The 17,500-nt window shown below is 37.4% G+C and overlaps 2 protein-coding genes across 2 annotated transcripts in view; one reads left to right on the top strand and one right to left on the bottom strand.

The window, feature by feature from the left end:
• Positions 1-12,746, bottom strand: part of LOC111341008 (TBC1 domain family member 2B) — a 28,096-nt gene extending 15,350 nt beyond the window's left edge. Inside the window, exons 1-14 of the mRNA XM_088748612.1 lie at positions 12,595-12,746; positions 11,358-11,409; positions 10,529-10,628; positions 9,427-9,501; positions 9,182-9,254; positions 8,304-8,378; positions 7,173-7,233; positions 6,647-6,788; positions 4,946-5,113; positions 3,968-4,048; positions 3,200-3,232; positions 2,510-2,600; positions 1,211-1,260; positions 75-125 (exon numbers count right to left, since the gene is read on the bottom strand). Coding sequence (XP_088604738.1) covers positions 75-125; positions 1,211-1,260; positions 2,510-2,600; positions 3,200-3,232; positions 3,968-4,048; positions 4,946-5,113; positions 6,647-6,788; positions 7,173-7,233; positions 8,304-8,378; positions 9,182-9,254; positions 9,427-9,501; positions 10,529-10,628; positions 11,358-11,409; positions 12,595-12,720 — 1,178 coding nt within the window. The 5' untranslated portion in view covers positions 12,721-12,746. The remainder of the gene's footprint in view (positions 1-74; positions 126-1,210; positions 1,261-2,509; positions 2,601-3,199; positions 3,233-3,967; positions 4,049-4,945; positions 5,114-6,646; positions 6,789-7,172; positions 7,234-8,303; positions 8,379-9,181; positions 9,255-9,426; positions 9,502-10,528; positions 10,629-11,357; positions 11,410-12,594) is intronic.
• A 223-nt stretch (positions 12,747-12,969) lies between these two features.
• The window catches only part of LOC111341011 (nucleolar RNA helicase 2), a 23,583-nt gene continuing 19,052 nt past the window's right edge, over positions 12,970-17,500 (top strand). The window contains exons 1-4 of the mRNA XM_022947941.2: positions 12,970-13,129; positions 14,638-14,768; positions 15,554-15,617; positions 16,248-16,332. Of these exons, the coding sequence (XP_022803676.2) occupies positions 14,668-14,768; positions 15,554-15,617; positions 16,248-16,332 (250 nt within the window). The 5' untranslated portion in view covers positions 12,970-13,129; positions 14,638-14,667. The remainder of the gene's footprint in view (positions 13,130-14,637; positions 14,769-15,553; positions 15,618-16,247; positions 16,333-17,500) is intronic.

Below are 17,500 nucleotides of genomic sequence, written 5' to 3' on the forward strand. Positions count from 1 at the left end.
TTTCCACTGACGCCTTTCAATTGCTTCCCTTCATTTATTCTCACAAAAATACCTCAGCTCGCAACTGACATTACCTGAGATGCTCATGAAGACTTTCGATCACGTCTTGTCTAATTTGTACCTCGCTACAAGGTTACAATAACAAGTATTAATAAATAGGATTGAACTTAAAGGATTGATGGGTTACGAAATGTATTCACTATGTTAGACAATAAGGGACCTCAAGCAGTCAGGACGGCAACGCCAAGGAAGACTCCATTAAAAAATGAATTTCTACTCTTAGTTAGAATTTTAAAAATGGCTGCAGGAGCTTACTGTCGCATACGACGCCACAGCTCAACTTCAGCATGACGTATAAAAGCAGCGTTGAGTTCCAAATAGAAATTAAAATAATTTGCCGTCGCGGTTTCGGTTCGCAGACGACGCAAATATTGAGGATTTCACGTTGCTGTTTTGCATAGGACGGCTAAGAAATGTACAAAGTTTCAAAATGCACGTGCTGAGCTATTATTCTGCCAATTAGATCTCTTGTTTTTCCACGTCCTCGTTACCGTCGCCGTCGTGGTTGCTTAAGGTCCCTAATGAAATACTAGGACCGCTGAACACTATGTGCAATCTTGCAAACCGACATTGAGAGAAGGGAAGGAGCGCATCTGGGGTCTCAGAGGTAAACTGAACATGCGTAAACCACGTGTAAAAGCAGCTAACAAATAAGGCGGCGAAACACGAGATACAAAAACCCTCACCTTGCGTGAAAAGTTGTGAGTTTGATGAAAGACGAGCAACAAAGCCAAAATTAGTTGCTCAAAATAGATCCGCGCTCTGCTTTTAGCAACAACTTTCTGCAACCCGCTACAAATGTTTTTTTTTTTTTTTGCGCGATAAGTTGATCACGCAAGGTGAGAAACGCAAAACATCAACCAAAAACTTGCAATGAAACAACGTTGCTCGACAAGTTAGGGGTTTTTGTCGCTCGTATTTTCGCCGCCTATATTTGCCAAGTAGAACCAACCTACCCAAAGCGCGGGAAAGCACTATTGACTAAGTTGCAAATGGTTTTAGCTTGTAACTGATTGGTTTAGAGGAAAAGCCGCGAGTTGTTGACGAATCACAGTGCGATGCAACCTCCCATTTTTTTCGAAACTAAACACGTCCACAGCAGTGAGAAATTCATTCCAACCTGTATGTCTTACAAGTACGATTAACTTACTCCTGAGCTGTCCTTAAGCTTTCTTCTGCAGCAGCAAGAGCGTCTTGAAGCTAAAGAAAGAATATTTGCAGAAGTCAAAAGGAAAAAAAAATTATTTCTAACCTAAGATCGGCCCAAGCAAAAAAGAACAAGGCAAAGTTTGTACTCAACCGTAGTGGCCCATTTAGCCGGGGCTTGTCCCGGTTTTCTCAGCATGAGGTTTCTTGCAGTATTACTACTCTCCCCTGCATGAGATGCCAAACTAGGGACTTTAAGCAGTCAGGACGGCAACGCCACAGAAGACGTCGATTAAAAAATGGGTTTCTACTTTTAGTTAGAATTTCCAAAATGGCTGCATGTGTTTTACCGTCTCATAGGGCGCCCTGATCTCAAACTCAACATAACGCATAAAAGTAGCGTTGAGTTCCAAATGTAAATTAAAATAATTTGCCGCCGCGGTTTCGCTTCGCAGACGACGAAATTTTGGTGATTTCACGTTGTTGTTTTGCAAAGGACGGCTAAGAAACGTACAAAGTTTTAAAACGCACGTGCTGGGCTATTGTTCTGCCAATTAGATCTATTGTTTTTCCACGTTCTCGTTGCCGTCGCCGTCGTGGTTTGCTTAAAGTCCCTCGTATCGCAAGGTCAACCCCCCCTACTCCCACATTTCACCAGGCTTTCCTGACAGTTAGCCGTTTCACATTTAAACCCCAAGGTGAAGAGAGACGCTGTGAGAGTAAAGTCTCTTGCCCAGGGTCACAAAGCAATAACCCGGAAAGGTCTCGAACCCAGTCCTCTCAACCCGCAGTCCACTTCACGCACCACTAGGCTACTGCGTCTCGCCAGCCCAAGGAAAAGACTTCCCTAAAATATTTTATTCCTCACACATCCCCTTCCAGAGTCTGCACAGGCGTTCGGTGATTCAAGAGAGGTACAATGGTAACGCCGTACACAGAAGCCTGTTCAATGTTTCAAGTTAGGGAATGAGGCGTTTTGATGTTGCGAAGTTAAATAATAACAATTAAAAAAAACGAGGGGTCTTGGACGGTAGCGCTCGTCCGAACCGTTCGTCGTTCTGCGCTACTCTCCTGCCCACATTACTATACTTATTTAATGCTTAAAACTGGCTACCCGTCCCTGACCGACATCACTGTTTCGCTCTGCACTACACTCCCTCCCCGAACGCCCCCAAAAGGTTACAGAAGGGTAAAGAGGTGTGAAAATGAACGTAAACAATAGCTGTTATTAGCATACCAGAACCTGGTTTCAAAAGTTACTAACCCTGATTATCTCCCAAACTTAATTCAGACGAAAATGTACCTTTTCACAATCGAAGCATCGAGCCAAGCATCGAGATGAGGGTCTTCCACCTCCCCAAGACTGACCTGTTGTTCGATTGCCGGCAAATTTCCTGAGCGGAAAAACAAAGAACACAATTAAAATTTGCTTGATTTCTTCCATTGTAACCCGCTTAGTGGAAGCACCCGATCGCTCTAAGGGTAGAAATTCCACTCTTGAGAATTTTATTGTTGCTAGTCTCTTGTTATCTTATTTACAGGAATTTACATGATAAGCTTTCTGAGGTCATCTGCAATCTGTTACCGAACAGAAGCAAGGCAGAATGGAATCTATTGTTACATAATACGTTGAAGAAGAACCTCCACAGCTGTGCTAGCAGTGGTAACTACTAGAGCGAACGGGTTTGCGTACTATCAAAGATTGAATTTTCTCCCTTCTGTAATATTTTTAATTGCGGTGAACCTTCAAAGATCAATTTGACACTAAGGTACAAGGTAAAGTGAGACATTAACGGGAGCGCGGAGGACTTTGATATCACAGTTACCAATGACGCTAGAGGTAAATTTTGTATTCGAGTAAAATACCCGATTATGATCCAGTCCGAGCTTATTGAGGCCAGGTCTCGAAGCCAGGCCTTTCGACCAGGGGTCCAGCTCACTAACGCTAACAAAGTCAGGTTTACTGTAGCTGCCTTTCGTTAGTTGTACTCACTTGCGAAGTGTTCCGGCCTTAAGAAAAGTGGAACTGAAAGAATAAATAAATAGATAAATAAATTAATTAATTTTATTACACAAGACAGTTTCAAATGAACAGGAAAGCTGAGTCTGATGGCTGAGATCATGATGTTCCGTTATTGTCTCGACTACTGCTTCCTTTTAGAGCAATTCTCAGTGGAGTGTCAAAAGTAATTCGGGATAGTATTGTTTTTACTTTACTTCGCTCTGTGATTGGTCCAGAATACTTGCACTTCTCTATCTCTCTCTTAACCAATCAGATGCAAAACTTAAAACAAATCACAGTTTGGTCGGCCGCGTTTTCCCGCGCTTAAGGAGTTTTGTTGGTTTTATTTTGAGTTCTCATTGGCTCTCTCAGGTCATTTCTTTCCTCTAATTGACCGTTCTGGTTACCATGGTTTGTATTCACGACCTCGCTTTACGGTTTTGAAATCCATGCTAGGGGAATGTGAAGAAATGCTAGTTAAATTTGGCCACTATTTTTAAGTCTGTTTGATATAGAGTATTTTCTGCAGTCGATTTACCAGATCCTAAAGCTCACTGCTCTAAAGAAGAAAGTTCGGGACTAAAAAAAATCGAATCAAAATTACTTCTATTCTGACGCGAATAAACTCGTTCCGCAAAGGTTTTGAAATTTGTCCACCCCCTAAGAAAGAGGGTTTGTAGAACAGAAAAACAATAAGTGTTTCAAGACTTTCTTAAGAAATTAAAAAAACTTCTATACATTTGGTATTGGTGTCATCACCTGAACGGTTTTGTTTTCTCTTCTGTATTTTCTTGTTGTTGTTGGTGATTGCTGTCATCTTTAATGTAACTTGAGAATGTACTATAGGTAGAACAATTAAACAGACTAAGTAAAATCCAACAAAATAAAATTAGTAAAATCCAACAAATGCTCGGTTTTTTTTACAAAGAACCAGGCACCAGCTACTTTGGGGTTCACGCTGGCAATAAATTGCAGGAGTGAACATATTAAAACGGTCAAGAAAGACAGTTATAAGAAACACAAAAACACGAACCGGAAGCTACTGATTCACAAACTTTTCGAGTGGTCTTCCAACATCGCAAGTGGGTTTTTACACCAGTAAACCGATAGAAAATGTGGTTTATTCCTTAATAAATAGTCAATGGCGCATATGAACTGATTTTCATAATTAACAATTATTCGCCAAAGGCGAGGCGAATATCGTCGAATAATCCCCGAGACGAAGTCGAGGGGATTATTCGACAATATTCACCAAACCTGAGGCGAATAATTGTTTTAGTATAATTTCAGAGCTGAACAACAGAGAAATGTCTAAAATCATAACATTTTAGAAACATTTATTGACATTTTATTTTAACATTTTACATAAACCGCGTGGAGCGGTTTATATAGCGTCATATAAGGAACCGCTCGACCAATCAGATTGCTGGAAACTCTTTGCTCAGCTCTGAAAATTATACTAATAAGAATTATCAAAAGCCTTTGATTTTAAGTCAGTGATGGCAAGACGATGTATCTTGCTATAAATTAATAGCACAATTGGTCAACAACATGCTAAAAAAACTCAACACACTCGCATGGTCATCTGCAAGTCTCTTGGAGCAACTTAGCAAGAGAGATCGCATTAACTGAGTTTAAGTTTAATGTTCTTTTCATTGCTGATGGAACACTTCTGCTTTTCCATGGAATGAACGTAAAGAGAGAACCTATAATGAACGCTACTAATCCAGGTTTTACCTCTTGCTTTCGTCAGCCATTTTCTCATCTGTTGCTGACTGTCCAACACCGTTGTTCAATTCCTCCAGCGCCTGGACTTGTTGTAATAATTCTGTGCCAGATAAAGGCCCTGAGATGTTGAGGGGAGGCTGTGGTTGCGATATAAGAACCGAGGACCTCTTTGCATCTCTGGTACAAACAGAAATAGTCTTTAATCAATGACGTAAAAGTTACCCGGAACAATTGAGTTTTATGTTCATAGGGTTAAGGTGCATAAATGCACCATAAGGTGCAAGCAAGGGGGGGGGGGGGGGGGGAAAGGGAGAGGGGAATTTTGGCATCCTGCATTCATTCCTGTCCTCTACATCTGTTGCTCCCATCTTTAACCATTTAATGAAAACCCTACAGATTAGAGATAGAAAAATTATAATGTTCACATCTCTTTTGCATTTTCTCCTCAGTCCTGCCTGAAATATCGTGACTTTCAAACTGCGTAACGGAGGCATGTGCAGTGTAAGGCATCTGAAAAGTACGGAACACGAGGAATGTATGTACTCAGCGAGTGTAGTTCAAGTTAATTGTATTTTATACTGCCCTACCACAGCATTCCAAGCTGTGACAGACAGTATTGACCATCTACATGAAGCTTGAAGTAAGGGCCGGTGAACAGACAATGTTCAGTCAAAAATAAGACTGTTTACCCGTGTAGAGAAGAATTTAATTCCGAGCTTTGAGTTCAAGTTCAGGTTTTGAATTTGTCTTTATCAGTTTTCCTACAGTTCCTGGCTGCATATACAATAAAAGCGTGATAAACATACTAATTTTAGAAGGGTACAAGGATTTATTGAAATCATTGGCAAAATGAAAATTTAAAAACGAACGATAAAATCCGACGTTTCGGAATAGTCATGACTCCATTATCAAGGAAAATATGAACGATCATACAAATTGCAGCATATAAAGCGTTTTTGTCGCGAAAAATTAACATAGGAGGGTGCGAAGATCATAAAAAAATATTATAGAAATACTTTCGCACGAATGGAGTCTGACTGTACGTTAAGAATTGCCTTTAACGCTCTTATAAAAAGCATCTCGTACACTAAGCAGTCAAATTCACACGAGCACATTTACATAATCGTGTAAAAGGACATAAACAACAATTCTCCGCCATTGTCAAACACTATAAGAACATGCACGGGACAATGCCCCAAGACCTGCTAAAGCGTTTCAAAGTGCTTAAGAAATGCAGAAACAAATTTGACTGCTTAGTGCACGGAAAGCTTCTTATAAGAGCGTTAAAGCCAAATGTTAACGTGCAGTCAGACTCCATTAATTCGTGCGAAAGTATTTCTATAATATTTTTTTATGATCTTCGCACCCTCCTATGTTAATTATTCGCGCCAAAAACGCTTTATATGCTGAAATTTGCATGATCGTTCATACTTTCCTTGATAATGGAGTCATGACTATTCCGAAACGTCGGATTTTATCGTTCGCTTTTACAGTTTTATGTCTTAAGAAATCTCTTCTGAATGAATATTTGTTGCGCCTGCGAAATAAAGGTTGTGTCAAAGCAAAACTGAATAGGTTTGGAATAGGTTTGACTATACAACTTTAAAAAGGTACCAGCCAGGAAATTGTATTTTGAGCCTTGCGAGTGGAATTTTAAAAGATTCAAAGCGTGGGCTTAATAGCTCCCCATCACATCAGTTCAGCCATTACCTTATGTTCTTTATCTCTGTCTTTAAATTTGTGAAAGAAAAGTTGGAGAGGATGCCAGGTGATGGTGTTTTCAAGGCAGCAGCGTCCTCACCAACAGACTCTGGTGCAGGAACGGGCTCTATGATCTGCACTGGATTTGGATCTATTGACATCAACAATAAACTTTGGTAACATACGAATAACGGGGGTATAAGTTTCAAAAGAAACTGTGGTACTGTGTTGGTGGGGGTAACAAGGTAATTTGGTTTTATTGACTAAGTTGAAATTGTAAATTGGCCTCCGCAAAGAGTTAAAAAGCTGAAGTCTCGAGCGTTAGCTCTTCGTCCAGTCGCTCTCTTATTTATTTATTTATTTTCTCGGAGATATTAGCATGTTATTTTTGCTATTTTAAATTCGAGATGAAATAAAGGCTTGTATTGTATTGTATTGTATTGTATTGTATTGTATTGTATTGTATTGTATTGTATTGTATTGTATTGTATTGTATTGTATAGTACGACTGTACGAAGATATTAGATGAGTCCACCTTTCTTTGGATCAACTTCTCTTTCTTCTTCTTCGCCGGCTAATAAACCACAGGTTGACTGCTGTTATAAGTAAGAGGAAGACAAAAATCCAATTGATATCAAATAAAATTTGGAGGTAAAAACTATAAATATAATTTACATCGTGATTGTAGAGATGTGCACACTCTGATTGGTCAAGAGTTGCATCACTTCACGATAATCGCCTTGTTCTAGGTGACTACTGTATAGCACTGTAGCAATAAATTTCAAAGTGGCTGCCACATTTTGTTGATGATTCCCAGGAAGTGATAAATGCGATAGAAGAAAAATTCAATTGTAAATGGCACAAAAGATGCTAAAAGATTGGCAGAACACTTTTCAAAGAAAAGACATGACGTTTTTTCTAATAAAATTAATTAAGCCTGTCAAAAAATGGTTGCTTATCTTGATACAGGTAATCCACTCAATTGATACATTGATTAATGGCATTTACACCAGATTTGAAAGCACCTGAACATTTATACTAATTAAAAACAATTAATTGCCTAAGGTTCAATGAACATTGTTAAAAAATCACCAAGACAAAGTTAAGGGGATTATTCAACAAAGATTCACCTTACCTTCAGCAAATAATTGAAGGGCCAGTGCGCCTAAAATACACTGTGGTGCTCAGATTGGTGTTTATTGTAAGTGCTGATGAAAGTTAACTAGCAAATACAGGGGTTTTATTAAGAGCCGGGCACCGGCCATATTGACCGGTTGTAAGGACGGTTTTGCCCACCTGGTTTAACAATCTGGAGGAAGGTTTATCTTATAAAGAAGTTTAGTTCAAAAAGTTTTGCCTGCCTGTGAGAACCAGTTGCCCTTCTGCTGAAAAAATGAATGAAACCCCTGCAAATAATCTTTGTTCGGCTGTCTTCACTGTTTAGAAAAATTCAAATAAAAAGCTTGATTTTGTTATCATTTATTTGTTTTAGGCTAATTTAAAATACCCCAGCTACCTGTTTTTCCTAATTCATTTTGCCTGAACTCTAAAAACCTGTGGGCTTATCACAACTGTAGCCCAACTATTTTGTTTCTTCAAGTGTATATTCATAATTAACAAATTTTCATAACTCATATCTAGCAGGTTATGTAGAATCACAACTTACCCCTAGAGCTGAAATATCTCCTTTGTTCTGAACAACTGCATTTGCTCTCTTTCTACTGTACTCCAGTCTTCTTCCCTATAATAACAAAATATATTGTACAATGAAACATGCAGGCTCTTATGGTCAGCAGTCAATCTAATAAAAGCAGGCTCGTAAGAAATATTGCAAATCTGTTATACAACTGAAACAATAGTTCTGAATAATTTGGTAGCAATTATTTCCAGCGATTCTGCACAGTCATTAATCAGTTCTTTTCCGCTAAACCTTTTTTATTTTTTTTTTTTTACTGGTCCAATCATTGTTGATAGGTACACGCCTGGAATAAGGTTTGTGTCTGTCTGGGTTGCAGGAATTTGCCAGCCTGGCAATAAAACCTTTGCATCCACCTTTCATTCAGGTGAGGCAGCTAGTTAAATAGACAAAAAGGGTGAGTTTCTTAAAAGAAACTGTGGCACTGCATCGGTGGGGGGTATTACAAGTTAGATAATCTGGTTTTATCAGGTGAACTGAAAAGACCATTTTACAATTATACTTAGTTGCCAATTGCCAAACCTTAGATTTGGAGAGAGGCTTATATCTATTTAGTGTGATAACAAACTAATTCACATTTGAAAAGCACCAATGTTTGTATCATGGCATTTTTGAGGTCAGCCTGAGCCTGACTCCTGTTCAAAGGCTTGGCAACCAAGCAAGCAAATGTAGAATGGAGTATTGTACAGATTTTCCGAAGCTAATCCTTTAATTATTAGTCCAATAATCAGAGTGAAAAGATGTTAAACTAATCAAATTGATTCATACTTTGCATTTACTTCATTTTGGCCCATAAACTAACTCAAGCACTTATGCATCAGACCACACAATCCATATGGTAGCAGTACCTGAAGCTCCTGAAGCCAGAACATCATAGTCTGCTTATCTTTTGCCTGCAGCTGGTAGATTCTTCCAGATGTGCTATGAAAGCAAAAAACATATGGTAAAAAAAAAAAAAAATTCAAAACTGTATCAAAATCCTCCTAGGTTTCAAGCATATATTGTCCTGTAATAGAACATTAAACAGAGATGTCATATTAGAACAGCAAATTTAAAAGATCATCTTTGATTCGGTATTTAAAAATTTACTTACCAAATCTGAAACTGTGTTAGTCTATCAGCATCTTCAACTTCAAAAGTGAAAGATGCATTTGCCAGATCAATGAAGCTGAAAACAAAACAAAAAAAATAAGATTATGAATAATACATGCAGTTTACACCAACCAGGCTTATATCAGTCCCCTGATAACAACTCTTCACTTGACTCAGACAATAACGTTCATTGAGGTTGTTGATCGAACCAAGAACAGTCCTTTTCAGGACTTCACTTCCCAGACTACACAATGACATTTTGTTACATAGTAGTACTCATCAGCACATTTTTCTTTTGTAGTTATTGTGATGCAACAACATAACATATTTAATTAACTGCCCTTAGAATTCAATGAATAAAAAGCTAATCTGTGTTAATAAATTGTTATCCTAAAATCTTTCAACATTCATGCTCATTTGTACAGTCAGTTAAAGTCCACCACAGGAATTTACCACTGATTTAAATCATATCATGCCATACTAGTTCATACCCTTGCAAAATGAATTTCTAGCTTTCTGACAAGGTCTGGAAATTTCTAGCAATTTCTAGAAATTTCTGAACCCTTAACCCCATAACATCTGTTTTCATATTCTCCACACTGTTCTCTAGCATTTCCTCCAGCACTGATTATAAGGAGAATTTGTTTGATGATCAGGAGCATCCTTAACCTTTCACTCCCAAGATCTCATTTAATTTAATTTAGTAATCCTCATTACTGTCTGCCATACGATTCTTGTCATGCGAGGTTGGAGAATTTGGTATTGGATCAACTAAAAATCTTCCTGTTGATATTTTCTTTATTCTCATCACTCGTCTGCTGACATTGTATTGATAATGTAAAGAGAAATTAAGTCTTGGTCATTCCTGGGAGGGAAAGGGTTATTTGGTGATCATTTTATTTATTCTCCTAACTTTAATTTTTGATTCAAGGGTGATATGTGAGGCAAAATTAGAAGCTAAGGCTTTCTTGGGCATTAAATGGTTTTAAATTAAAGTAAATTGTAAGCCTGTTCACCATAGATGCTACATCAGTGTCTCTAATTCAAGAAGTGAAGATCAGGTGTAATATTCTTCACAGGACAAATGAAATATTTTTACTTACCCTAGAGGTGTACTGTCTTGTGGAGTACGGAAATAATACAACCTGCACTTCCTTTCCTCATAAAGAAACCATCTTGTTTTCCACGTTTTTATCCCCTTTGCTGCAATGTAATGAACAAACAGGAGAATTAATGGAGAGGATTGTTCACAGTTATTCTTGATTTGCCTTCAACTATTTTATTGACCTAAGATCTGATTACTAATTCTCTCTACATATTGCCATACTTTTCCTTGTAAATAGGACAAAAGAATTTGGTCCTACATGTAAATGAAAATATCAACCTCTTACTGATAAACTTCTCTGTTCTCATATGGGATAACTTATTAGAAATAGCGAGGAGAAGCCACATGTTCATCATGTTTTGGAGTTAGATGGTTAAGGTATTCACTACCTTTACATTGTTTTCAAAACAGGCTTTAATTTGGTGCTCACTCTTTTGTTAGAAAATGACTCACAGATGGCATCCCCTTTTTAAAACAAAATTCTGCTTTTTTATCATATAAAACAAATAAACTCCATGTTGCCATGGGTATGTGCGGTAAAAGATAGCAGTAGATATCAAATTGTTGCAAGTACATCAGTGACACACTTGGCTGCATCTTGCTTACCACTGATTTCTTCTTACCACATGTTGACAACATCTGTGATCTATTGCTGAAAAGACACATGGCAACATGGAATCTAGTTGGTGAGTAGACTTACTACAACTTGGAAATGAGGCATCACAAAAGGCCCTATCTTTAGAGAGGGATCAAGTTTTTATGGTACCCATCAATAATAATTAGCAAAAAGATATAATTTAGCTGTAAGTAATAACAAGTCTTTTTACCACCCAGCTTGTTCAGAAATCCACAGAGCTTTGGTGTTCCACTTGTAGTTTTCTACAAGACGCAAAAAAATTAAAACCATCAAGGTTAAAAGATCCCATCAAGAAAATCTTTCACTCCTAGTGGAGAGTCTCAAAATCACTGTAGTGAAAAATAAATGGCAGCAAAGAAAATTAATAGAGGTTAATTTCCTCTTAACAGATACTCAAGCTGATCAAATGACAAATCTGCCCAGCATGCAGATACACACCAGTGATTATTCCCATCTTAACTATTTGAATGCTTAAAATGAAACTTTTTCAACCAATGTGTTTAATAATCAAAAGATCATTCAACAAGCCTGACCAATAAGAAAAGGCATATTTAACAGCTACAGCTGGATAATAACATCTTCATCTAACATTAAATTCTTGTAACTAATTTTTAAGGAAATGTGTATGCCAGAGCTAGAGGAGGAAATAACAAATCATGATCTTAACATCACTCCTGACGATGAAAAATATTTATTAGGCAAAAAGAAAAAAAACACTTTAAATGGAATGTGGCCTCTGTGCATAAATAAAGTTGAAGCAAGAGAATTTGCATGCACCTGCATCGACCAGCACGGGATTGTCTTTATTTGCACGCTGAGAGAATTGTGTACTATGAATGCCCATACTGAATGTTATCTTTAAAGGATTTTTAAGAAAAAATTGTTCAAAATCACAAATAGTGGAGATCGGAATAATCATCTGGAGATCAAAAGGTTTCTATGTTATCAAAGAGAGAGAGTAGCAGACTCGATCAAAGCGTCTCTGTCTGAAGGAAAAAGATCGAAAATGAAATATTGACACAGTTCTGCAAATGTCTGCGTAACGGAAAATAAAGCTATTACTTTCTTTCGATTTTTTTTAAGATAAATTACTTACTGGCTTTGGCTTTTCACTTAACTGAATTAAACACTTCCTTATTCTGTAGGAACGGTAGCCTAATTAACAGCTGTGACGCAGATCTAACTTTCAGGGTGCAGTTACGAAGAACAGCTTCAGTAGGAGGGTTCTCTTTGACGCCAGCACGTAATTATCTACCACATAATTAATGATTATCACGAACTCATCTCGAAAAATTGTCCACTAATTCTGGCGTGTGCGTCATGTCAGGGGTCGAACTTGCCGTGGTTCGAGAGCTGAAGACAAATTTTGAGTTCCCGAATTTGACCTTTTAAAAACATGAGTGCATAATGCGCGTTGAATTATTTACCTTGGGCTTATTACTGTCGTCATTATTTTCCTGCGAGATCTCGGAGCTCTCCTCAGGGGCTTCTTTGTTTATCGTTGAGCGTTGAATCTCAGACGGCACGGACACAAGCTCCCAAGAATCCTCCATGTTTTGGAAACTGAATTGCGATAGACTGGAACTAGCATTAAGTTCGTAAAATTTTCGGAAATAGACCGAAAGGATGCTTGCTGCTAAAAAGTTCTCAAAGAAGAAAGAAGAAAAAAAACTCTTTGTCCGTGCAAGTAACTCTTTGCTTTATCGAAGAAAAATTTTTAACCAAAAACCACGCTAATTCTTAACATTTATCCCGGAAACTGTGGATTAACCAAAACTGTGAAGGGTCATTCCTCGCAGTCCAGGAATTTCCGAACTTTACCGACAAATCGTCGTAACATATATCGGTCCCAGACCCTGACCTCCTACATGCTTTCTGCGTGTACGCGATATTTTGGTTGTAAGAAAAGTTAGACTTAAAACCACGAAAAAAAGAATTTTATAAACAGACTAAGTGTTGGAGGTGAGTTTTCTTTTCCATATGACTACCGCACTGCTTGAATGAGAGATTTTTTACTTTTAAAAGATATTGTGATCCCCCTACCGGCCAGTATGATGTCAAAATGGCGACCTACCGGCAGATTTAATATTTCGTCATGTATTGCATAAGCGTGATCCCTTCGCCTAGCTAGATTATTTAGTGTTGATCGTGGTTCGAAGAGGAGAATCTGAGAGACACAGATTTTTCCTGTGAAATTACCATCCAGTTCAGATTAGCACAGTGGAGCAGTAAGTACATGCAGCAATGTCAACACGTGGTAACCCATGGCCATGTGCGTTTGACTGAAATGTTGGACAGTACGTAGGTTCAGAGGAGCGTTCTGTAAACTTTCATTTAGAGTAAGAAGTAATTGAATGCCTAACTACATTACTTTAACGAGACATGGTAGGAAGTTGTACGTTTTTTTCATGCATATAGAGGCAAGACCAATACAACGTAGATAAGGTTTAAGACGGAGCACTATATTTCGGCTAGCCAAACCAGCCTTCTTCGGGTACAGTGGGTATTGACCTAGAATTAAGGTGGTACTTAGATAGCTGTAGCCTTGTGCCTTGCAGACAGTTAAAGATATCAACTTCGAACTGTACGAATTTACTTCATAACTCGATAAGATTTCTGCACATTTCTGCACTTCATTATGCATACAGTCCTAGGATAAAGAAAACATGGCAAAAATAATAAATTGCCTTTAGGACTATGGCCTTGTGTTTCAGTAGTTTGGGGCTGTGCAGAAATCTAACCTACATCCTTGTGCAAGAAGTAACTTTGGATTCAGAGAGGTTTATTTTTTGCATTTAAACATCAATGAAAACTGAGCTGTCTTAAGGGTGATATATGAATAACAAAACCCAATGGTGTTATGTCCCTTAGACATCATATCTCCCTGCAAGAAGTAGTACTAGATTCAGAAAGGTCTTTTTTTTCTGTAGTGAAATGTCAGCTAACTGAGTCATCTCATGTAGAATAGAATCACATCTAATAGGTGTTAATGAAAAACAAAATCCACTGCAAGGCTGTGCTCTAAGAAAAATTGAAGGAAGCCCATTGCTCTAAAACTGTGAAATCTAGGGTGCCTAGCAAAATTATGCTTTTTATGAAAGAACTAAGATTCCTGAGTCGCCTAAGAGCAAAAGTAAGGTGCCAGGGACCACAGGGCACTGCCAGAGCACAGCCCTACTCTGGTATTATGCATAGGGCAAGTAGCCTTAGATGACAAATATTAATTGATAGTTATTCCAGGTTTTCCCTTGTTGGCCCCCAGCAAGTGTTAACACTATGTGCATCGTCAATCAGTTGATAACATGTTGACTATGGACCAACTATTTACCAATATATCAATGGATATAATTTATTTCAACCACGACTGGACATGATTCAACTAAAGCAAAGATGAAATTAGCAAATGAATGTAAAATATGTTATTTAAATATTGTAGTTATTGATATGACAATTTTCTGTTTATGTTGAAGAGATCCTCCAAAAGGCTGTGAAAATCCACAATGTCTGGTTCACTGAGGAGAGCCAGCATGTTGCTGTTAATGAGAATGAGGAATTATCCACCAAAGAGCAGTTTAAGAACCTTCTACTCTTTAACCAAAAGGTAGAACACCAGCTCAGTTAGCCCTAACATCAGTATGCATATTCTCCATACTGTTCTCTATACATTAAGTAAGGTGCGGACAAGGAGAATTTGTTTAACAATCATAACAGGGCTTGACACTAATGTTAGCCCACTAGCCACAGACTAGTAGAAATTCAGGTTTGGCTGGTGGTTTTTTATTTCTGCTAGCCAGTTTGGCTTGTAAACAAACTGAAATTGTTGTAACATCTAAGATGTCACTAGCCACGTGGCTAGTTAGTTGGAAAGTTACTGTCAAAGCTTCTTAAGTTGAAAAGTGATCATCTCCATTATTTCTGTAGTCTTAGTCCTGATTCAGGGGTTTTATAGAAGGAGAAATTACACGTGTAGGTGTTAGCCACTCTTACGGGTGAAAAGACTAATTGTGAGCTTGCTCGTGACAGGATTACCAAAAACTTTGTTTTGTATACTATGAATTAAAATCTTTACTCTCTAACTGAAATGTGGGAGCAAAATAATCTCTGACATTTTTTTTTTTTTTTTTATCAATTTTGTATTTACATGTAATTATGCAAAACAAGTCCACTTTCTCAGGGTTACTTTTGGAGATTCTTGAGATTCTTTTTATACATTAAAAGAAGAATATTAGTCTTTGGTTTTTTATGTCAATGAAACTACAGGAGGAGAGCCAGACTGAAGGCTAACTGCTAAATTTTTACCATGTACACTGTATAGTTACATAACTATTTAAAGAGACTTTGTGGCAATAAATGGTCCATAATAAATACATGTGTCTTATTCCCCAGGTCTCCTTCACTAGTTAGTCACCAGCTACCAAGAGCACTGTCAGTATTGCATCCTAGAGTCAAGGTACTTATGTTACTGATTATTTGGTCTGGGTTTCTAATATTCTTTGATGTTGCAGTTTGCAAAATTGACCTCAAATTGCAATTTTAGTAGGATTCATGAAAAATTACATAACTAAAGAAACATTGCAAAATTTGAGAAAACTTGAGTCCCTCGTCAATTTATAATTAAACAATGATTCAAGATTATTTACCTCAGAAATGTCTTTAGGGTTTAACTTAACTCGGAAATCCTCTGAAAATATTTGATAGTACCAACAGGCTTTGTTGTAGTTCTTTGTAATTGGGAGCCTACTCCTTGTTTTCCACATTGGTAGAAAATAAACAATCCTTTTCTTTTAATCAACCATTCGCAATTGTTGACACAGTATTTGAAGCCTTCTTGTCTTGTGATCATTAAAATGGGGCAATAAATGATGTCCTTCAATATTGGTTTTATTATTCCTAATGCTTTAATTGCCGGTTGGACAGCCAAAAAAAAAAAAAAAAAAATAATAATAATAATAATAATAATAATAAAACAAGTTGATTGGCTAAATTTTAGGAAAGTAGCATGTTACACAATTACATTTTATTTCAATAGTTATTAGTATGCTGCAATAGGTTTTAAATCTTTTTCGCTTTGAATTCTCAGGAAGAAGATTCAAAAAGAAAAGAGCTTGAATCAGGGGACTTCTCAAAATTCAGAATATCCCAAGAAACTGTTGAGCTTCTGAAAGGTGGGATTGATTTTATCACTCTGATTGACAGAATTTTTTAAAAATTTGTCACAACATATTCATGGTAAAATACAGGTTGCATCTCACTGGTTGTAGTGTTCCTACCTTATTATCACTTCTTTTCATGAGACTTAATTTTCACAATTTTCGTGATTTAAAAAAATTCAGGAAATTAAAGTCCTGCCAAAAACAAGGTGCCGCTAAAATTAAAGATGCAAAATTCAGAGACCTTTATAAAATCCTTTAATAAGCTTTCCATCTGCTAGGAGTTTACATATGAGTAGAACGGCTCAAATTTCGGTTCAACGCATGCCCTTTTTCTTCTTCATCTGACTTATCTTGCTTGTATCAGCCCTTTCAAAAGATGTGACTAAGTTGCTGACATTGTTCATTGTTGCATTTGAGGTTTATTCTGTTATGGTTAAATAAAATACAGAAATGGAAGTTTAAAAAACGAGCACCAGTTACTTGATTCGCGAAATTTAATTACCTTGAAAAATGGTGATTCATCAAAATGACAAATTTTAAGTCCCACAAAATATTTTTATTCCAAATACGCGAAATCAAAGTCGTGCAAAAATAAATGATAATAAAGTTACTCCTGGTGCCAGCTGGGCAGTCTTTATGGTGAAGCACAATCCTTAATTTTTACCAAAATTACCAGTTGAGTAAGGTGTTGTAAAAGTTTTGGTTTTGGCAGTAACATAACAGTGTTGTTTCCAGAACTAACCCACCCTTAACCCTTCAACTCCTGAAAGAGATTGACATGTAACTTCTCCCTTTGATATCTATACAGTATCCAACAATCACGTAATGAGAATACTCGAATCTATCAGGTGGAAGTTGCCATATTGATCTAACACCAAATTCTCAAATCTAAATAAATTTACAAGGAAATGCATGGCAGCTAGAAGGGAGGATTAGCAATCAGAACTTGGGAGTTGAAGGGTTCATAGCCATGAGCAGCCAACTATAAAATGTAAAAGCCTAGAAAACAAGGTAAAAAAATCCAGTTGTCACTGGAAAAGGAGCAAGTTCCCTGAGACAACAACACAAATTTAAGGTCAAAACATGGTCGCCAGTCTTCCGTCATGCCCCATTCGACTGAAAAGCATAGTGTTAAACGTGCTCTATTAAACATTTTCCTGTGGCTGACAATGCTATTTAT

This window comes from Stylophora pistillata, chromosome 2 (assembly GCF_964205215.1).
Source record: "Stylophora pistillata chromosome 2, jaStyPist1.2, whole genome shotgun sequence".
Taxonomy (NCBI): Eukaryota; Metazoa; Cnidaria; class Anthozoa; order Scleractinia; family Pocilloporidae; genus Stylophora; species Stylophora pistillata.